The 23,498-nt window shown below is 40.5% G+C and overlaps 1 protein-coding gene across 4 annotated transcripts in view; it reads right to left on the bottom strand.

Moving 5' to 3' along the window:
* LOC120685358 (receptor-like kinase LIP1) overlaps positions 1-23,498 on the bottom strand; it is a 25,967-nt gene extending 2,469 nt beyond the window's left edge. The window contains exons 1-12 of one of the 4 annotated variants that reach the window (XM_039967213.1): positions 23,313-23,498; positions 21,641-21,830; positions 21,293-21,548; positions 20,491-20,713; positions 20,267-20,387; positions 15,898-16,098; positions 13,822-14,022; positions 10,904-11,104; positions 8,480-8,680; positions 6,079-6,270; positions 5,245-5,439; positions 4,337-4,537 (exon numbers count right to left, since the gene is read on the bottom strand). In XM_039967213.1, the coding sequence (XP_039823147.1) occupies positions 4,337-4,537; positions 5,245-5,439; positions 6,079-6,270; positions 8,480-8,680; positions 10,904-11,104; positions 13,822-14,022; positions 15,898-16,098; positions 20,267-20,387; positions 20,491-20,713; positions 21,293-21,548; positions 21,641-21,793 (2,145 nt within the window). In that variant the 5' untranslated portion in view covers positions 21,794-21,830; positions 23,313-23,498. The remainder of the gene's footprint in view (positions 1-4,336; positions 4,538-5,244; positions 5,440-6,078; positions 6,271-8,479; positions 8,681-10,903; positions 11,105-13,821; positions 14,023-15,897; positions 16,099-20,266; positions 20,388-20,490; positions 20,714-21,292; positions 21,549-21,640; positions 21,831-23,312) is intronic. The other 3 variants (XM_039967214.1, XM_039967215.1, XM_039967216.1) reach the window with 3 other exon arrangements.

Here is a 23,498-nt window from a genome sequence, read left to right as displayed (position 1 = left end):
CGAGGCGGTCATTTTTTATTAACCAAGGTGGTTTAAAAAACTGCCTCGCAAAATCGATTAACCGAGGAGGTTTTCCTTAAATTGACCGCCTATAGATTAACCGAGACAGTCGTCCTAACATAACCGCCTTGGTTAATCATTTATGGAGGCCGAGAGGTATAAGGCGCCCGCCTCCAAAAATCAGGCCCAGCCTACAGCCCATCCAGCCCGATTAATATCTCTAAGTATATATGTAGGGTCTCTTTAGGGTTTCACTCTCCCCCTCTCATTCTCTCTCCCTCTCTCTCAAGCACCCTCACCCTCCCTCTGACGGTGACAGCCAGGGCTGTGCCCTCCCTCCCTCTCTCCCCCCGAGCCCCTCTTCCCTCTCCCCCCTCTCCTCACAGTGCGACAGGATGTGGCACTACTGGAATTCAACGGTTTCCCTAGGGTTATTTTCTTCCTCTAGAGAAAACTGAAGTGTTCTAGGGAATTTTAGTTTCCCTACGGTGGTAGTTAAGAACCGTAGGGAACTCTAGCTTTCCCTAGGAATTTGATGCTTTCGTCGGGGCGAATCAAAATAATAGTGCCAAGTAAGTGCTGTGGTGGCAAGTATCCCTAGAAACTGATATGAAATGGTAGGGAACGTGAGTAAAAAAATTACTTCCACCCAGAGCCGCGTGTTCAGATTCAGCTACCCCATCTCCTTTTATTTATTGCCCTATCGTGCCTCTATCCTCATTCTTCCCCATCCATTCTCCCTCTTCCTCCCCTCAGATCCAGACGGCAACGATGGAGCACTGCAGCGAGTTTGCACGGCTCCGGTGTCCGGCTACAGTGCACGAGCGCGTGGGGGCATGGATCCCAGCGGCAGCGAGAGCTCGCACGGCTCCGGCATCCCGACAGCGGCGGCTTCGACGCGGATCTCGGCGACGGAGCGAGCAGTGCAGCGCGCGGGGCAGCGGATCCAGGCTCCTCCCGTGCTTGGACGACCTCCTCTTCTGCGTTGGCTTCCTTCTCTCTGCGAAGACCCGCTTTCTCAGATGGCTGCCTCTGCCGTCGAGGACCGGCGCTGGCGAACGCTTGCTCCAACTGGTGCCACGCACTTCCTGCGCCGACGAAGTGCACCAACGTGCTAGCGTCGGCGCTGCCCCTCCCATGGTAAGAACATCTCCTGCACAACTGTATGAATGGATCTAGGAACACGTGATGTCTTTTGTATGTTTTTTTGTTAGTTCTGATCTAAACTGTTCTTCGTCCGCCTCACGCAATCTAGATTCTGATGTTAATTTTTTCTCTCGTTGCAATATTGCAGGTTGAATGGATATCTTCGATCTGATTTTTTTCTGATCTGAATGATGGGCATTGCAGGCTAAAGATCAAACTGAATATGTGCAACCCAAGTTTGCTAATTACTGGGTAGTGTAGCTCTTTTGTACTATGTAATAGCATAGAGTTAGCTATGTATTCCTATTTGTTGTTGAGCTATTGTTGTAAACAAAGACATGAAAATATATGCGATGAGATGTCTTAATCAAAGGAAATTTTCTTTTGATAAATATTTATTTTATAATTTGAACTACAATGGATATATGAGAAATAATATTGTGTCGAATTAAAATAATCATAAGCAAGCACCGTTCAAATAAAATTGAAATATGCTTTCCTTAGTAGTTTAAATCTTAGGGATGAAGCTTTCTACGTAGCACACTATGCCACGCGAGCATGATCCCCTAGGAGGTGCGAATCCTAGGGAAATGTTATTTCCCTAGAGTTTTTGTCAGAAACCGTAGGGCAAGATCCATTTCCCGTCGAAACGGTCCCTAGAAACCTTTCCCTACCAAAATTCCTAAGGAAAACACTTCCCTACTGTTTTATTAGCTTTTCCCTAGGATTTTGGCCCTAGGGAAACTAGTGATTTCCAGTAGTGTGGCTGATGAGCAACGTCGGCCCCGAGCGGAGAGGAGAAGCGGCACCGGCGGCACTAGATCTGCGTCTGCGGGGCGCGGCAGAGGCCCCGAGAAGGGAGGCGTAGCAGTGCCGGCGCAGGATCTGCGGCCACGTGGCGCAGCGGTGGCCTCGAGCAGGGAGGCGCAATGGAGGCGGTCGTGGGGCATGGCAGCTCGGATCCGACCTCCCTGCACGGCAGCACGGCGGCCGCAGGGCATGGTGGTGATGGGCTCAACTCCGGGCCTGGATGGGTTCATGGATGGGCTCGTCATTTTTTTATTTTTTTTATTTTTTTAACAGAGACTGGCATCAGTCCACCTCGGTAAACTTCTAATTTACCGAGGCCCTAGTCGCGAGGCGGACAGGAAAACCACCTAAGTAGTTTTGCCCGCCTCCATAAAAATTGTTGTAGTAGTGGGAGATTGCGTGGGCCGACATGGAAGCAAGGTCTAAAACAACAATCTACTGCCCATGCCTCGATTGCAGAAATGATAAGAAATACACTGACTTTGAAGTAGTATATATGCACTTGATCGTTCATGGATTTCTACCAAATTATACTTCACGGAGAGAAAGGGCCTAACGAAAGGGGGAATGTGTCGCCGATCATCGAGAAGGGCCCAACCGCATGTTGACGGTGCTGAAGTACCAAATTTAGGCTGTTAAATCCTACGTAAATACATAAAAGGTGAATATCAACCTAGTGGTAGGGGTTTATTACTAATAACCATTTCCGCAAGTGTTGGTAAATATTTGTATGCAGGTGTAATAAGGGAGAAAACACACCTTAAGAGTAAGGAAACACACTCCTCTATCCAAGAAAAAAGGCATCGACCAATCGAAGTGCGCTATTCAACCTCACATGTATCAAAGGGCCCACCAAAGCAAGAAATCGACCAAATACCATGCCTAATCACCTACTAGGGACAAGAGAACCCACCAATGCTCGGTGGTGTTAACCTTGCAGCTAAAAACTTTATGGCACATCAACAATTGGTGATGAAAGAGGGACACATGGATATCAACAATAGCTGCAAGAAGAAGTTCTCAAGGTCGAGCTTATGACCATAAACAAAGCACTGTCGAGAGATAACCCAGAAGATCATTTATTTTTCCTCTTGAATAAAAAGCAAGAGCATATTCTAGGATAAAGTTTTCCTTCAGGTATTTTGGTCGCTAACCATTTCAAGTGGAGATCAAAAGGAACAATAGACAGGTGACACCTACGAGCATGGTTGCTACACCAACCACAACACCTTGGTAAGTCTTGCTAAGGGGACGACTACGAAAGGGAACTTGAACAACACACACTTGAGTTTTGTTGCCCAGCAATGCAAACTCCAAGTGTGGGGGAGGCATGTGAGTACCCCATGTAAGTTTCTGGAAAAAGTATAAATTACTCTACTAAACTATAGCCAAAGTTGGATAACCCTATTTTTTGGTCATTTCACCCTCCAAACTATGCATTTTGGTTCAAATTACCCCCTAATACAATTTGTCTTTTTCATTTCCCATGCATATATAGGTGGATTCTTAAGTTGAAATTTTATAAGATGATAGTACACATCATAACACATCTTAAAAATACATCATAATTTTTTATTATTATTTTGATAGGTTAGGATATTTAATAATAAATTTATCATTGGAGTTCAAAATTATATGAAAAATAATGATGAAAAAATTATAACAATTTTTTTTAATATGCATTATGATATCCATTACTACTCTATAAAATTTGAAATTAAAATTTAACTTGTGTGTTGAGAAATAAAAAAGACAAAATATATTATGAAGTAAAATGGACTAAATTACATAGTTTAGGGGGCAAATTGAACCAAGTTATAGTTTAGGGGGTTATCCAAACTTTGGCTATAGTTTAGGGGAGTAATTTAGACTTTTTCCTGAGATTCTCCCTAGACAATTCTTATCTTGGATTGAAAATGGTGATTGGTTGTTGCATCTTGCTTCCAAAAAAAAAGAGAGAGAGAGGAGTTACACCCCGGCGGCAATTATGAGTTTCATCAACAATACGCCAAGGTAAGCACCTTCAGATATGTCCTGCTTTTGATTTTAAACAAAGCCCTTCGGGAAGGTAGCCCGAGGATCGCCATAGTATGTCTCATGGTGAGAGTAAAAATTAGTTCCGATAAATTCTAGATGAAACTAGGTACACTCTTTCCAAAATAATAAAACTGTACGTTCCGTACTAGTATTTCAGGGGCAAAGTTTCATTTTGTTTAATGATCCCCAAATCCCATGCATTATGCATTAAATGTTGTGATGACCTAGGTTGTTGTTTCTTTCATCAACTAAAAACAAAATAGATGATCTAGCACTTCCCGATAGAGATTGGCCTAAGCAACAACATAATATTATTGATTTGCATGGAATATAATGTTCGTACCCGGTATAATGAAGACCGTGTGTCATTTCTTGGTGCAGTAGCAACTGGAAGAACCTTTTGTCTCATGGTTTGCGTCCCATTAAGCATAAGAAACATCTCTTCCACAGTAGGTCTCTTAGAAGGATCCCGGTCGGCACACATTTTTGTAATTTCTACACATCTCTTCAATCGTTTGAAGTATACACATAGTGATTGAAGCCACTGCAAAATTCAAACATGCATATTGTAAGTGCGATAGGGCTTTCAACATTAAATTTCCACAATTGATTTATAAAATACACTGTTTTGCCCCATGAAATTGGAATTCTGACCCTGGAAAAAAATCTCATAGATAAAAGTGCAATCTAGAAATTGGACCACAAGTGAAGACCACTTAGTTACCTTAAGTTGGATCATGATCGGTTACTACCTCTAGGTGTAAGTAAATTAATTAGATGACACAATAATTATTAAAATATTGTGGGAGGTGTTTTTTTTCCACGACCGTGTCTTGAGCAAGTTTTTCATTAAGAGGAGATTGTGGGAAGGTGTTTTATATAGATGATATAATGGAACCTGTTTCAAAACATGCAATGCGGAAAGTTATATTTTAAGATCAGGATATAAACAAGAAATGACATTATGCATTGGAGGTGGTTGTCTCATTCATCAACTGAAAGCACATATGATATAGCACTCGTAACAATATAATCAAACTTTCAATAGGATTGGGCTAAGAAACAACAAGATGGTACTATGCATTTGGTGTCACATCAACTAAATTTTTTCAGGCTGTTGCATCTTGGGATATAATAACATGACATTTAGGCATTCGGATTAGTCTAAACTTCTCTAAATATGCATTGGGTAAATTCAGTGTAACTTTGGAATTAAAAATAATACTATTGATTTGTGTGGAATGTTCTTACCTTGTATAATTCCCTTGCATCATTTTCTAGCTCATTAACATCTGGAGAGACCTTTGGAATCGTGGTTTCAATCTCATTATGCATAAGAGTTATCTCAGCCATAGTAGGTCTTTCAGAAGGATCAGAATTGGTACAGTCTGAAATTTCCAGCCATCTCTTCATTTGCTTGCTGTCTACACCGAGTGATTCAAGCCACTTCATCGTTCGTGAAACATATGGTAATTAGGGATAGATGATCAATTTATATATATAATATATGGCATAAAGTAACACTCAACACAGGTCTATACACACACACACACACACACACACACACACACACACCCGCCCCCACAGACTTGGGCCTCCCTGCTGTCTCGCCGGACCAGAGAAGTCCGGGGGAACAAGAAGTAGGAACGAGAAGGAAAGGAAGGGGATGATGCATGGGACCCACGCTTCAGTGTGTGTGGAGGGAGAGAGTTGGAGCAGCTGTTGGGATTTGAAGAATGCAAAATGAAGAGTCTGTTGGAGTAAGCAAGTTAATATAGAGAGAAATTTTTTTACAGAGTTAAAAGGAGAGTCAAATAGAGAGTTAAAAAAAGCTACTCTCTTGGAGATGGTACTCTGCGTTTTTATGTTTTATTTCCAAAGATCTATTCCATGATTTCATATGTTGTTGTAGCCTTCGAGACAGAAGAAGTTATTATATATATATATATATATATATATATATATATATATATATATATATATATATATTATATATATATATATAGTCTAAACACACAAAATACGTATTTTTGGTGTAACTTCAGCATGATTTTATCTCAATTGATTTGCGTGGAATGTTCATACCTGGTATAGTGAAGACTTCGTGTTATTTATATCCTTAACACCAGCAACTTTTGGTGGGGTTTGTGCCTCATTAAGTATTAGAAATATATTTTCCACATTAGGTCCTTCAGAAGGACCCGGGTTGGAAAACTTTTCTGCAGTTTCCAGGCATCTTTTCACATCTCTGCAGTCTACACATAGCGACTGAAGCCACTGCAAAATTTAAACAAACAGTATGGATGATTAATTTTTTATATACTAGAAAACATAAAGTAATGTTCTACATATGTGTATATGTTGTATATTTATTTAGTGCCTTCAAGATTAAATTTGCACATTTGGTTTAGTATAAAAATCTTAACAGTACGACAGTTTTTATTTAAAAAGAAGTGTTACCCTAGAATGTGTAGGCAAATTGTGCTGACTTTGGCTAAATATATTGTGGAGTATTTAGTTTATAATAGCAGAATGATATGAGTAAATTTGTGATAAAAGATGCACCCAACATACAAACATATATGTCAGAATGACGGACACATCCTTCATAAGTGCCCGTTGCCCATCTATGAAAGAGAAGATTACTGTTCTCAGCCTTCAAAGGCCGGGCCTCATTCCTCCGTATTCAGTTAAAGTTAATATTATGCTCAAGGATTCAAGTTTCTCAACTAGCCATTGGTGGGTTCATACTGCCAGGACTTATCTGCCTATTCGTGTGAAGTTAGTGCCTGCGTAAAAAATGTAATAACATTATTACCTTCTCGATCAAAGAATGTTTCATGGTGCACATTGCACAATATATGTATGGTGCTCACAAAAGTCTAATCCCTGCACCGTGACCTTAACACAAGGTTTTGTAGGGTCATGTGTTTCTCTCGAGGGGTGGGCCTGCAATTTTGTTTGCCAAATTCTTTTTATCAATGCTTCCATATCAAACTGCATTCTTTTTCTCCAACTTCGTCTCTCCCAGTTTTTTGATGAAACAGGAGGGTTAAGTCCCCTATTTGTTCTATATTAAAAAGAAAGAAGGAACAAAGGTACAACAAAGTTTCAGGACCCAAAGAAAGAAAGGAAAATAATATGTAAGAATACACAAGGGCTTCCAGCCATTCCAACATGTGTGCTCTATGTCTTGAATGACTTTGGTCTTAGGATAACTATAGCAAATTCCTTCTTGAAGTGACCCAGAAAAGCATCAGGTGAGGTTGGATTCCTCTGAAGATGAGATAATTCCGATCCATCCACACACTCCAGCAAAAAAGGATGGTGATGACCATGAACAAGGGCACACTAACCTTTTCTAAAGCCAAAAGGGGTCCATCTCGTGGACATAATGTGTATTTTGCCCCAACAAGTGCATGTAAAAGCGAAGGAAATGAAGAGGTGAGCTAGTGTTTGATCCACCCCCAAAGTGCACCAAAAATAAGATTAGGGAGTGATTAGTGCTTCGTGAGTATGTTGCTTGGTGATTAATTTGGGGGCTTGAGTGAGTTATCCAAGGTTATTATTTTGGTGCTAGGAAACTCCATAATGGTACTACGGCATCACAACTTTTGCATATGGTCACAGATGAAGACAAACTTGATATAATGCTTGTTGATTTCGTGGAGATCTTGTAGTTGAAAATCCTTGGTTGAGGTTATTTAAGTGCTCAAATGAAGGATTAAATTTTATACAACAATGGTCAAAAGCATCATGACTCCCTATTGGCAGCAGTAATGATGCATATGTGATATGTAAAGGAAGGTTCATGCGACAGTGAGGTCAAGTGTTTCAAGGTTGGTAACAGCAAGCTGCAAGCATATGTATTTTGCTAAAAATACATTACTTCTGATCACTACTCCAGCATCCCATCTCCGCCGGCTCGGCCACCCGTTGGATTAGAGTGGGCAGTGAAGAGGGTGCCATCACCGCCGGATGTAGAATTAGCAGTGATGCTTGTTAAAAAATAAAATAAAAATCACTCCCCTACTGCCTACCTACTGTGCCACCGCCCTCCCACTGCTTCCCAGCCACCGCTGCCGCACTGGGCCACCCTCTCACTGCTGCGGCGGCGGCACCCAACCTCGGATGCGGTGAGGCGGGCCGCGAATGGCACTGCCAGTAGTGGCATGCCGGGGGAGGGGAGGAGCAATCGATTCATCAACTCAAGACACTCTAGGTTATGCCTTTTAGAAACAAATGAAACTTCGCACTAGAAGAATTGGCCTAAGAGATAACAAGATATTGCTATGCTTTGAGATATGCAACATTTCAATGATTTTCACTATTGTTGCAGATTTGGACACAACAGCACCTTATTATGAATTGCGATTACAACATCATATTATGAATTGGGATTAGTCTTAACATATATAAAATAAGGAAAAAAATACACCAAACAAATTCCGTGAAGTTGTAAACAATCTGTGGAATGCTCATATACCTGGTATAGTGAAGACTTTGTGTCTTCTCTCCACTCTCTAACAACTGGGTGGATCTTCGGAATGGTGGTTTCTGTCTCATTAAGCATAAGAATTAACTCAGCAATAGAAGGTATTTTACCAGGATCGGAGATGGCACACTTTTCAACAGTTTCCAAAAATCCCTTCTTTTGGTTGCACTCTACACATTGTGATTTAAGCCACTGCAAATTCAAAGATAAAGTAATACTCAATATATATAGGTCATCACATGTCATAGAGTCTTCATAATAAAATCTAATTTCCATATGTAGGCCAGTATGTTAACGAAAATACAGTTCTTTTAAAAAAGAAGTGTGGCCATGGAATGTATAGCCAAACAGTGCTAAGTTTGGCTACATACATTCTGAGCATGTAGGCTATATATATTGTAAAAGAATGATATGACTGAATGTGTGACAAAAGGTATGTCAAATGCATAAATAAATAAGTGAGAATGATTGATATATACTTTGATCGTACCGTAGCCCTTGCTCAATACAACAGAGTAGGCCACTGTTGTAAATCCTCAAGGGCCTCATTCCTTTATACATTTGATCAAGTGAAAAAAAAATGTAGACCTGGATTCAAGTTTCTCAACTATATGCTGGATTCCTACTAACAGGGACACTCTTCATGGCCATTTGTGTGAAGTGAGTGTGTACTTATTAATGTTCAGGGTTGTCACGATGTGTGCTCCATCTGTTTATGTAAAAGCCTATAAGGAAAATGACCCCCGCTATTATTGTGATTTTGGTGATTGAGTGACCACATAGTCAATAGTACTAACAAGTTTTGTGAGATCATATTTGTAGGATTTCTAGTTTCCAAGAATGAAGTCCAAATCATAGTCAAAATAGTCCAAACTATAGTCAAGATGTCCAAATCATATCCAAGATGCCCAAAGCATAGTAAAAATCCTGAAAGAGTATTTTAGAGATGTCTAAATAACAACTGAGATGAATTGGACAAGTTCAGAATGAAGAAACATATCAGATGATCCGAAGCCATAAGAATACAACTGATCGGATCAATGGTCTGCATAGGAAGTCAGAAACTCAGTAGCATTGGATAATCCAGAACTTAGAAGATAAGCGTCGGTGTAATTCTGAGTTGCTCTTATGATTTGCATATAAGCTCTAGAAGATTTCAAGAAATATCTTCAACACCTGATGCAGCATCAGAGCAAGGCGTTGCAGCAATGATGCAAGCAAAAGAAGTGTTGGAGTCTTGGTGGCTGCTGGCAAGTCATCGACCCTCCTGGTATGGAGCAGTGATGACAACAGTGTTCGGGGGATGAGGAGACCCCTCCTTCATGAGAAGCTTCATAGTGAAGATGCCATCAAGGTGACCAGTGCAATGCTGAGCATTGCCTTTGTGGCAAGATCCTCATCTACTTTGTGAGCCTTAGTGGCGAGACCATGCTCTTGATCAGAAGAGACTTGGTGACTGGGAGCAATCTTTGGTGGGAGCTCCAACGAGAACTCGGGGTGGTTTTTGCCCAACGAGTAACCATTTTATTGAGCTTCAAGCTGTTCATTTCAATACTGTTTAATGTGTGATGCCAATGCAAGTCTATCAGATTTGTATGTTACTGTTAAATATACTGCAACACCAGGATGATATTACCTTGAGATTCAATTAAACTCAGTCACAAACCTGAAATATCTCACCATTTAGTTCTGCAAGCATTTTGAATATACAACAATACTGAATTAGTTAATTGTCATTTTCCCGTGCATTTGATGCACATCATATTTTTTGCTAAATACTTAACAAAGCTGAGGCTAATCCTAATGGGTGTGCAGTATGGTAATTAGGTGCCAACGTTTCATCACAAAATCATGTCTTTAATCCATTCTCATAAACAATGCAACTACATTTAAACATTTTGATTCCTCGGGGCAATGCTAGTGGGGGTTTCATAAGTAAACTTTTTATATGGCACAAGAATTATTATGGGATTGACAGGAGAGGTGTTTCCTCTATATAGAACTGGGTGTAAACACTCTTCAAAATATGTATACTGTCCCATATTAGCTTTCGGGGCAAAGTTTCGTTAAAAGATCCCCCAATCCCATATTGTTTTGCACTAATTGTTATGATCAGCCTCTAAAACAGCAAATGATACTATACGGAAGGGGGTTGTTTCATTCATCAAGTCGAGGCACGATAGATGATGATGTAGCACTTTTAACAATGATGAAACAAAAAAAAAATAGTACCATGAGTTTGAGGTGCTATTTTTACACATCATTTCAATGATTATCTATGCTGTTGCAGCTTTGGATACAACTACTTGATATTATGCATTGCGAATAGTCTAAACATACCAAAAATGCCAAATAAATTCAATGTAACTTTAGCTTGAAAAGGTAGTATTAAGTATTTTCGTGGAATGTTCATACCTCGTACAATGAAGACCTTGGGTGATTTATTGGCTCATCAACCACTCCAAGCACCTTTCGGATAGTAGTTTCTGTCTCATTAAGCATACCAATTATGTCATCCCTAGAAGGTCTTTTTGAAGGATCCGGGTTGGCACTCTTTTCTGCGATTTCTAGGCTTTCCTTCTTTCTTTTGCAGTCTACACATAGTGATTTAAGCCACTGCAAAGTTCAAACATAAAGGATGATTAACTTATATACTGCAAAACATTGGACTCCAAGGCTAAAATTTCCAGACAATTTGTAGACGAAATATATGCATTCTGGACCATGTAGTAGGCCATATTAACCGATCACATGTGTAACTTTTTTATATAAGATACACCTAACGTATAAATAGGTAAGACCGAATGGTTGTTCCACTGCTCCCGATTGCCCATCTACGATAGAGGAGACTATTGTTGTCACCTTTCAAGGACCTAACTTTTGTTTGAGATCCATCTTAGTGTATGGATCAGTAGACAAACCCACATCTGATCCATCTCCCTCATTTGGCTTGTAAGAGTTTAGACTCTCGGGACTATTGCTCCCATTAGTCGCGGGTCTAAATTTTATGGACGCTAATGCCCTTTTCGTCCTGATTCATAACATCAACTGGGATAAAAAAATCACCCTTTAGTCCTGGTTGGAGTTAATAGCCCGGACTAAAAGTCCTTTACACATTACTTCTGGTTGGTAACACCAAACGGGACTACTGTAGACCCTTTAATCCAGGTTGGTGTTATAAACCGGGACTAAAGGGTCCTTTAATCCCGGTTGCTGTTATCAACCAGGACTAAATGGTACTTCATGGGTTAGTTTAAAATAAAATCATCCTATCTAGAGTTACATGTGTTTTGTAAGTGGAGTGATAAGGAAACTATATGCAAGGCAAGAGCGAGGTCTTGATTCAAGTCCCATGTATCGTAGAGCTGGTGCTCGCAAATAATTTTTTTTGCTACAACGTTTACTAAAGGCCGGCCCGGATTCGTAGTCTCTGTGCTTCCCAACCGGAACTAAATATCCCATTTCTCTAGTAGTGATCCGGAAATAAAAATATCCCATTTCTCTAGTAGCTAGTGATGGGACACCTCAATTGGTTCTACCACATGGAGTTGCCATCCAGAAGCATAACATGCATGTCCGAGTTCAGTTAAGTGGATATTAGTGTTCATATTGTGAGGATAGAATGTTTAGTGTCAGTAGTGGATAAGGGTAAACAACTTTATTAGGTAGGTGAATGTTGATCGCGTGATCAATAATAGGCAACTTTAGCAGATCGATTGAGCATTTTAACTAATTTATTTTGGCATTTTTTCATTGTACATAAAGCAATTTATGTGTTTTGAAAAGTATTGTCGAAATATATTCAAGTGGGGTCTTGTTTTAAAGGTCTCCTCGAAAGAGATATAATTGTGCAATTGGAATTTGAATTCAATGGATGGTTTAAGAACAACAACTTTTTTTAGTTTTAAAATTGCTTGCATGTGCCACTATCCCGCGGTGGTGGAGGTCAACTTAAGCTGTTGTACAATAGCACGTACATACGGCCAGCCATAATAAAGTCATTACCTTTTAACTAATTTATTTTGGCAATTTTTTCATTGTACATGAAGCAATTTATGTGTTTTGAAAAGTATTGTCGAAATATATTCAAGTGGGGTCTTGTTTTAAAGATCTCCTCAAAAGAGATATAATTGTGCAATCGGAATTTGAATTCGATGGATGGTTTAAGAACTATAACTTTTTTTTAAAATTACTTTGAGATTGTCTTAGCATCTAAAAATTTAATATAAGATTTTTGGTATAAATAAATAATATCCATCAATTGTCACATGTGATTGTGCAGTGTAGTGGTAAGAATTTGCCGCGTGAATCATAGGTGATACATATTTTGCATAATAAGTAAAATCATGGACGTTGGATGTTGAGATGGTTGACCATGCCATGGTTGCTTGGGTGTTACTTTTTTCTATCATTACAATTTTTATGGAGTTTCTAAAATGTTCATCACTGCTGGTTCAAGGCTCAAACCAGCGGTAAAAAACCAATCATCACATCAGGTTTTACCGCCGGTTGATGAACTGTCAGTGATGATTGGACCCATCACCACCGCCTCTACCCCCCCCCCTAAACCGCGGTGATGGTGATGGTTGTAGTAGTAACTCTAATCAAACGCCTAGCTATAACTCTAATTGTTGGTATCAAGTTGTCTTTGTAAAAAACTTGACCTGTGGGGGGCGAGACCGCCCCCACGGCATTATGGTGTAGGAAGAAGACCTCCTCACACAGATCAAGAAAATTCTCGAACCCCCGCCCCACCCATACACAGCGGCACCGCAGCCCTTATGAGGCTGGACCGGCCTTAGACCTGTTCTTTGGAATGAGACGGGCGAGGGGATTTTTTTTTCAATGCGCAGATAAACTGCACCGCCTCTGCCCACCAAATTTGCCCTGCTAGGGGATCGAACCCGGGCCGGCAGGATGCCACCGCTTCCAGCTGACTAACTGGTCCGCAGATTGGCATCTTTGTACATTGCTTGCAACCAATAACGCGAGTAGCATAACTTGTCCAACAAGTGACTAGTTGTAACGTCTGGTCCCCAAATCTGCTTACACCCAGCTCCTCAATGGAGCGAGCCCACATATGCATAGCGACTCTCTTACAATTTTTGTGCTCGTTTTATGTAAAAAGGTTAACCCGAATGTACAAACAAGATGTGGGGTTGGCTTAATAAGAGAACATGATGGTGCTATATGCGTTTGAGGTGTTATTTCTATACATCATCTCAATGATTTGCCGGTTGTTCCATCTTTGGATATAAGACAAGATATTATGCATTGGGATTAGTCTAACTACAGGAAAGGTAATAATATTGATTTGCTTGGAATGTGTGTACCTGGTATAATGAAGACCTTGGGTCATTTCTCGGCTCATTTACAGTTGAAGGAATCCTTTGAGTTGTGGTTTGTGTCTCATTAAGCATATGAAATATCTTTTCAACGGTGGGTCTTTCAGAAAGATCAGAGTCGGCACACTTTTCTGCAATTTGCAGGCAACGCTTCCTTTGTCTGCAGTCTACACATTGAGATTTAAGCCACTGCAAAGGTGACACATGTAGTAAAGATTATTATCAATATATATATTATACATATAGGACAAGTTTTTTCTGCACTTGCGTGTAGCTACTCTAACATGAAAATGCAGTTCTAACATTTGAAAAAAAATCGCTACAAAAGACTACAATTCTAGTAATTGTATCACAAGTGGGACCCATTTAATTACCATTGGTTAATCAAGCAGACAAAGCAGATTTTCCAGTCTTAATTACCCTGCATAGCGTGATTTACGCCAGCAGAAAAGGGAAGACAAGACACATAAATAGGATGACTTAGGTAATTAATAAAAATCCAATATTATTCGAAAATAGCACTAATCTACCCAAAAAAAAACTACAATTGGACTCTATTGAACGTAGGAGGATCATCGGACTGAGGGAGTAGGTTAGTACATATGTATGATATGGCTTCAAGTTTCCACAATTTATTTAGTAGTTACCTTAACGATAATACCATTTCTATTAAAAAGAGAGTGACCCGTTAGAATGGGTAGCCAAACTGTGCTGACCTTGGCTGAATATATTCTGAAGAATGTAGCTCTATATATAACAGAATAATTATGAGTAAATTTGTAATAATAAAAGATTCATACAATAATATATAAATATATCTATACCTATATATGTTTCTAAAGCGAGTAAGGTTTCCACCCAATTTTTTGGTTTGGTCCGTTTGGTTTGGTCCATCTCGTATTACTGATAGGTGGGCCTTAATCTATCTCATATGCGAGTCAGACCAACATTATCCGTCCACGACTTGACCGCGTAAATCCCTACAAATTAATGCACGGGCACCAATACGTATCCGATATTTATACCAACTTTGTCCGTAGCAATGCACGGACATAATTGCTTAGTATATATATATCAAAATGACTTACACATCTGTCTGTCGCTTCCCGTTGTCCATCTATATGACCGAGAAGACTACCGTTGAGAATCTTTTTCATTTTTCTCATTCCTATGTACCATTTGTGGAAGTGAAGGATATGCCCCAGGATTTCTAGGGGCGGGTCATGAAAATACATTTGCAGGTAGAAATTTCCAAAATTTCTGATGCGCTATGGGTCATGCTCACTTATACCATCTGCCCTTTTTATGGATGCTTATGTATCAAACTACATATTTTTCCCCCAAAGCCCAAAATAGCATAACCAAATGATTGTTTAGCCAATGAAGGATTTCGCACCATGGAATGAATCGTGGAACTGAGGACGTTTCGAATATTGACAGCAGCTCCCGTTAAAGACATTGTAGCAGCTCCCGTTAAAGACATTGTAGCAGCTCCAGCACCTATTGATTTAGCTCCTTCTAACATGTCGAGTCGCGACATATCATTCTTAGACGCTCCCCCCACCCCCCCCCCCACACCCACACCCACACCCACACACACCCCGTTTGGATAGAAATTAAAGATTGCTGATTCTCATAAAACCACCAGTGATTTGCTCGTTAGTTTAACTGAAGATATACATGCTTTCAAGAAAGGCAAATGTTTAAAATTGCTAACTTGGCGAGATCATTATCAGGATAAAGAAGAGAGTAGTTTCATCAAATGAGAGAGGAGTTTCATCCTCAAAACACCCAGCACTTGCTATCAAGTCTCCAGTTTTAGTAACAGAACAATTAAATTGTACACTGAAACTGGTCTAATAAATAATAACTGACCCTACTGTAGCCAATCAATTAACCATAACATCAATTCAATGGTTTTCTATGCTATTTAGCTTTGGACACAAAAAAAATAATTTTGTGCATTAGGATTGGTGTAAACATACAAAATAAATACTTAACAAATTGAATGTGAATTCAACATGAAAAGATAATATTATTATTGTTTGGCTGGAATGATCGTACCTTGTACAATGAAGACGTTAGATCATTTCTTGGATCTGTAACAACTGGAGGAACCCTTTGAATCGTAGTTGCTGTCTGATTAAGCGTAAGAGTTATCTCGTCCACAGTAGGTATTTTAGAAGGATCAGAGTTGGCACACTTTTCTGAAATTTCCAGGCATCTCTTCATTTTTTTGCATTCTACACATAGTGATTCAAGCCACTGCAAATTTCAAACCTATATTAACTATAATTGATTTATATACTGCAATCATAGAAGTAAAGCTCAACATAGGTCACTATATATGTTCGATGATCACCATGCCTAGCGCTTGGGTTACTAGAGTGACCGCCTAGGCCACCGGGAGGGATGGAACCAATCGTGCCCCGAGACCACCTGATCACCATGCATGATCCAAGACCTTGGTGGAGGATGGAATGGAGCAAAGCCCAACCTATCACCCCTCAAGTCATGAGGCCAGTTGTAGTGGGCAAAGTATGCTCAACTACTATTGTGGAAGCATCTGACAAGCTATCACAAAGAGAATCCACGGCATGGCACTAAGATATGACATTGTGCTTCCCTGACGTAGAACTATGTTGCATGACCTTTGTCTTCATCAGCATGCAACTAGAGGTAACCCACAGATCAAAATGGCCTGGAACAATAGCATCGATGCTACCTTTAGAATGAAGAGCGCTGCAATCATTCTATCTGGCAGTTTAGAGCGAACTTCCTTAGCACTAGCAGCTGGATATGAATCAGCAACACCATGTTCCTCCATGGCAACATCCAATAAATACCTTTAGATTGCGTACAATTATTACTGAAAAAAAGCATACTACTTTCATGTGGCTTTTCCAAAAACAAAAGAATGATGTCCACCGTGATCTCCAATATTGTGAGTACATGATAGCCAGCATGATCTCCAAGCTCCTCCAAAGAGTGAGAAGGACAGTGCACCGCAGAGGAGGAGAACCTGGAATACGGTGCTTTCTAGGTGGTTGGAGCCAAGAAAGGGATCGGAGTAGGGCACTGCTTCCTAGGTGTTGATTCTCATGCGGGTGACCTTGGCAGCACTACGGCAATTGGTGATGGCTACTAGGAAAGGGAGAAAAATTATTGACATCTGGTGGAGATGCTATAGCAGTGTAGAGAGAGCCACGTAGTAAGATGAAGAATGGATAGAGGATGACGATGACGAGGGGCATAACCCGGCCCATTGTAGACCTAGATGATGACGCTGGAATGTCCATCATTGTCAATCCCGCTAGTATAGATGGATTGATCTTTGTTCACTGCCCCAGGGATCATAGATCCAGTTAAAGATTTTTGCTGCATTAAAGATACTATAATCACCATCATTGGCAAGGGTTACCTCCACTAGAGTCCCACTTAATGACACACACTATGCAAGACTTCACTCCAGCCAATGCAAAAATCAATATATAGTGATGGAAGTATCTAATTTGGTTCAATGGCAACAAAACTATAGTAGTGGTTGAATTGTCGAGAACCAAGTATAATGCTGACTATCACAAATGTGGATACTTGTAAGGAAATTGGTCCCATTAGGCTATTATTGTGATTTTGGTGATTGAGTGACAATATAGTCAATGTGACGAACATGTGTGTCAAGAATGAATACTTGTAGGAAAATGCAACACAAAGAAAATAACCGAAGCCGGGACAATGACTGGAATGAATTGGAAGTGCCCTATTAATATTTATATTTTGACTTATCAAATGGATTATATTTATGGAAAATCTTGTAGGGTATTTCACAAGCTTTCCATGGAGTCCAAGATCATCAAAACCGAAGTGTCCCTTAGTGAAAAGTTATAACCCAAACAAACAAGGCATGAAAGAGGTGGTTGGATTGTCCATGTCGGACTTTTGGCATTTATTGGGTACTCAAAATGTGATCTATTGTGATGGACTTTTGAATAATCTTGTAGAGTATCTTAGCTTTCCATAGAGTACAAGATCACCGCAATCGGAGTTCGGAGTAGAGAGTTATGCCCAAAAATATGAAGCCTCAAGAGGTTGATATGTATGATTGACGGGATGACCCGGTACTAGTACGGGATGATCCGATACTAGTAGGGGATAATCCAATGCATATTAAAGGGCACTCAAATATTTATCTGCTCAAACCAAAAATATAAATGTCGGATGATCCAGTACCATTGGAGTTTTGGCCAGACGAATGTGTAGAGAGGATGTTTCCGTGAAGAAATCAAACCTGGGGCACCCAATGATCCGATGTCTACTCTATGTGAGTGCTGGATAATCCGGCACTACTACACTTTTACGAGCTGTTGGAGCAATGGCTCTTTTGAGTTGTTTGGCTATTTATGCCCCTCTACTCGTCCAATTGGAGTTGCTGGACTTAAGAGGAAGCACATACACATTGAAGAAGATAACCAAGCCACCTGAGTGTGCTTATTGATCACATCCATAGCATTTAGCACATGCTTTGAGAGTATTAGTGCTAGGTTAGGCCCAAAGAGAGTGAGAGGGTAACGTGTTGCTGCCTTGCATTTGGTTCTAGAGTGAACCATCATTGTACTCTTGGTGTGCCAGCCCCTTGGAGTCTTGGTGGATCGCTTGCAACTTATCGACCCTTTGGCTTGATGTGGAGCGGCGACAACGACTGTGTTCAGGGGGGATGAGGAGACCCCTCTTCGTAGTGAACACGACATCAAGGTGATCGGTGCAAGGGATGGTGAGCATTGCCTTTGTGGCAACACCCTCATCTACTTGGCGAGAGCTTTAGTGGGGCGACCAAGTTAATCGAAAGAGACTTGGTGACCAGGAGCACATCCTCGGTGGAGCTCCAATGTGTGCTAATGGTGGCTTTTGTTCACCAATACCATGGAAAAAAAGTCGATGTGCTGAGTTTGCATTTCCCTAACTCACTCCTTTACACTTCCGCAATTCTTACTTGCAACTTGTGCCATTACTTCTTTAGAGTAGTATCGTGCTAGGATTCACTCTAAGTTGCTAAACTTCTTTTGGGTGGGTTAACACTAGTTGAACCTTAGTTGCGTATCTAGGTAGCATGATAGTTTATGTTTTGTGCGATTAGTGGAAGTCGTACATTAAGGTTTTAAATTTTCCTAATTCACCCCTCCACCTCTTAGGCAACGAGCACCGATTCCTTTCAGTAGTGATGCCTCAAGCCCTCAAAGCATTGTCACTACCGAATGGGGGAACACATCTTTAATGAAGACTGAAGACCCTTCTAATACAACTGGTTTGAGGCTCCAACAGGTTGTGGGTTAAGCAAGGAATGTCACTAATGATTTGTCACAAACCAAGAGTGATGTTTGGATGCGTAAATCCATAAAACGCCTTCTCACGAGGACCATTTTGTAAGTTTACACACAATTTATGGAGCCAAAGTTATTATAAGATGCTACTACATTCTTTAAACGAGGGATGGAATATTTTTGTTGTTTTAGTGTACATTGTCAAGACTACATTTTTTGTAGAGGCACCCTTGAGTTACTATGATTAAGCTGTCTCTGAGACTCTGACCCATTATTGTGGTGGCAGATATACAAGAGCTATATTAAGCCAGTAGAGGACTTCGAGATGGATTTGAAAAAAATGTCAATGGCTAGAACCCTCACTTCATATATTTTGTGATCCAGTCAAATGGCTAGACCAAGATGCAAAAGAGGAGAGCCAAGAAGGTTGAAGAGAAGGTACTGGAAAGGCGCCTGCATCAAGGTCCATGACGTGTAATAAGCTCCATATGGGCATGACAAAGAATGAGATAGGTATGGATGCTCGGTTGCTCGCACAGTAAATTTGTGGCATCTGCTTCATGCCTTTCAAGACTGAAGCGTTCATGTGTATCACTATTTAGCAGAGGTGGCAATCTTAGGCGGGTTATCATCTCACGGGGCTGGGCCATGCATGCTTGCTCGAATCATGTCTTTCTCATATTTTTTCTTGGTGGCTTCTGATATGAAAACTATTTGTGTGATGGTCTATAGACCCAGATAGATATAGTCTGCCTATGGTTCATGTTGAAAAGAGTGGTGAGAGGATGCTATTGGACTGTAGAATAGGTCCTTAATATGACGAGATAGCGGGGGTGAAATCGCTTTTATTCTAAATAAATCATCGCTGCTGAGGTGCAACGTCCTTTTGATGTTGTTTGATACATTGTCATTCAACATTTACATGCCAACAGGGAGCACGGACCTCAGGTTGCACTTATTTTGCGCAATTAAAACTTATAACTCTCTACACTCCTCCGTCCTCAGTTATATGATTTTTCATGTGGGTAATGAACTTGCATAAAGGCAATATAGATTGTTGAATATATAATGATAGTATCAGAAGGTACTGGAAAGATTAAGAAAATTACGCTTACAGTTTCAGTAATATTCTCGTAAATCCCTGTCAATAGTCTTTCAATGATAATCCCCAAACTGAATATATCTGACTTGAGTGATATTTTTTGTTTGTCTATTAACTCTGGTGCAATATATCCCCTGCAAGAAATAAAACATGGTTTGAGGCTAATAAACTTCATGGCATAATTCACAAAATTAAGGACGCAACATGATGAGGTCACAAGAGGAAGGTAGAGCTTACGGGGTTCCAAACAGGTTCATAGTGAATATTGTGGACTGATTTCCATCAAGTAACCTGGATAAACCAAAATCTGTGATTTTTGGTTCCATGTGAGCACCCAGCAGCACATTTGCAGGTTTGAGATCCAAATGGCTAATTCGTTCTTCATGAAGAAAATGCAAACCCTGACAAATTCCCTTAATTATTCGGTAACAAGTATTCCAATCATATCCATGAGTCTTTTCTGTACAAGTTAAAAATAAGAGCACTCAAATGGTTAATGTCTCAGTGTCTTTGACATGAATATTCGGAAAAAAAAACATATTCACTTTGAAAAAGTTTCCATATTCATAAAATTTAGATGACAAATAGTAGAAGCAAATAATCTAGTTAATTAGTTTCTACGTCTAATGTAGTAGTACTGACGTTTTTAACAGATAATAATCACAATATGCATTCTATGAACAACTCATCACAACCAAATTTCAGATTGACGTTATTTATATGATTAGAGCGAGCTTGTTCACATATTCTGAGAAAATATATCCCGATTCGGAGCAGTGGCATGATAGAAATTCTTAAGTTTGAGCTATTTTGCTGTGCAACGAGAGATACCAGTAGGTACAACCAGTTATAACATGCCATTTTTCTTACCTACCAAAATCAAGATTATAATTTTTCTACCTCATGGTACCTTTCGAAGCATTAAAAGCTCTTTAAATTTAGCCACATTTCACATAGGTAGGTGAATTGGTAGATGACATCATGATGTGTACTTATTTTTATGAATATGTTTGGAGGAATAATGTTGCGATATTTATACCTTGAAGACATTGGTGAAGGCTTCCATTTGGTACATACTCAAAGCAGAGTAACCTTTGTTGTACCTCAACAATCCTAAGTTTTCCTTCTATTTCCATGACTTCCCCGTGTGTATCTGCACAATAGCCCAGAAATCTTACAATATTTTTGTGCCTTACCCTCTTTAGACATTTAACTTCCTCCAAAAATTGGGTATCAGAAAAATCCATTGATATTGAAAGCTTCTTCACAGCAACCATCCCATTTCGAAGACCTCCCTGTTTTAACATATCATGCATGCATGTAAGCACTGAGATGAACTTAGCTTTTTGCTCTTCGTGGGAAATTACATGAACTAAACATAGCGTACCAGGTAGACCACTCCGAACGCACCATTTCCAAGAACTTGAGCAAAAATTTTTGTAATGGACTTTATCAGCGCGTATGATATCTGGATGGGCATCGCGTCCGCATCAGCAAATAGTTGCTCCAGTTCATCAACTTCACTTGCTTTGTCGCTCATTTCTATAAGTTACAAATATTGCCGTAGAAGACCGAGACTGTAATTTTTCTTTTCCAGTCAATGAGTACATTGTAATCTTCTTACAGAAGAGTATATCTAGACTTATTAGCAGAGTCTCTAGTAGGCAACTTTAACCATGATTGGTCGTCCATCAAAGTGCATAAAGAAATATAGATTGAAGTATTTTTCATGTTACCAGAAAAAGTATTACACTGTACATAATACGTGACAAAATTAAGAATTTTGTGCATTAAAGTGCTAAAACATCAAAGAGTTCCAAGATTATATTGCGCATTGGACACTAATTATTATCGTGGTTTTGAAGCAGGATTGGAATGTTGGGTGCTTTTAACATCCGAGAGGGTAAAATAACGGACATGTTATTATTTACAATGTCTAGAAACAAGTTCAAAAAGATAGTTTGGGTGCTTCATCTTGCAGAATAAAGGGAAAATTTCCTCCCCGCCGCCGCCAACCTTCTGCTCTGCTTCTTCCCCACCGAAGCAACCTGCAGCAGCTCAAGCTGTGTTCTTGTCCGTGCTCCTCCCTCCACCGATGGAAGCACAGCTGCAGATCGATTCCTTCCCACGCAAGAAACAAGCAAATCCACCAGCTCCATGGTCCTTGCACTGCTCGTCCGTCCCTGAATCCAAGCACGAGAGTGGTGTAGCTCTCCAATTCGTGCGGTGCTAGCAAGCATTTGGCTCCCCTTCTTCCAATTCCGAGCAGACAAATCCAGCAGCAGCTCCCTCCTCTCTTCTCCGGTCAGCAAAGCAGGCCAACTACTGAAGCTTCTTCAATTCTCTATGCAGCAGAATCCAGCAGAGAGCACGGCGGCACCGGCAGCCAGCGCCACTCCAATGGGCGAGGAGTACAGGGGACTCCCCGGCGGCGACGTCGCTACGCCGTCAATGCCGGCGGCGGTATCCAAGCTCTCCATCGTCCGGCCGGTGTTCCTCATCCTCTACAAGGTCCCTGGGGTCCGCTCTGTGCCATCGTGGGCTCCCGGTTCCAGCTCCACGACGAACTCCATGACCACGGAACGCTCCACCCATCCCCCCTCCTTCATGTTGTGCATTCCCTCCTTCCTGGCAGCTGATTTTAGCACCGATGGCACCGACATGAATAGACTTTTTTCGATGATTTCGACGGGATTGGATTTTAACGAAGTGGCATGGAAGGAATTTTCCCTAGGATAAACGACTTCCCATGGCACCTAGAAGAACTTTTATGACTTTCTGCAAAACAGTAGTATACTGCTGCAAATTTAATACTAGAAAAGGAAGATTTGAAGCTACATTGCCAGGAAACAAGCTGCTTGTTTGCGTTTATCGGTGGGACAAATTATTTAGATCTAAAGTATTTACAATGGATAATAGCAAAAAACAAACGCTATAAGGGATTCAAAAAAATCTGTACACGAAGTGTAGAAACACAAATTAAAGGAGGATTAACCATCCCAAAGGATTCGACAGGGAGATGGATCGGATCATCCAAGAGCAGTAGAGCAGACACTAACCTGCTGGAAGGCGTGAAGGGGGAAGCCAGGAGCCAGTCGCAACACAACCGACCAAATAGAGGAGAAAGAAGAGGCCTGGACTCTGTTTGGTTACGGATTGCAATAACAGACCATGCTTTGTGCGCCGAACTGCTGGCGAGACGCAGCCACACAAGCACAGAAAGGACGCCAAAGCAGTCAACCATT

This window comes from Panicum virgatum, chromosome 8N, assembly GCF_016808335.1.
Source record: "Panicum virgatum strain AP13 chromosome 8N, P.virgatum_v5, whole genome shotgun sequence".
In the NCBI taxonomy this organism is placed as follows: Eukaryota; Viridiplantae; Streptophyta; class Magnoliopsida; order Poales; family Poaceae; genus Panicum; species Panicum virgatum.
This window is presented reverse-complemented; position numbering and strand designations above follow the sequence as displayed.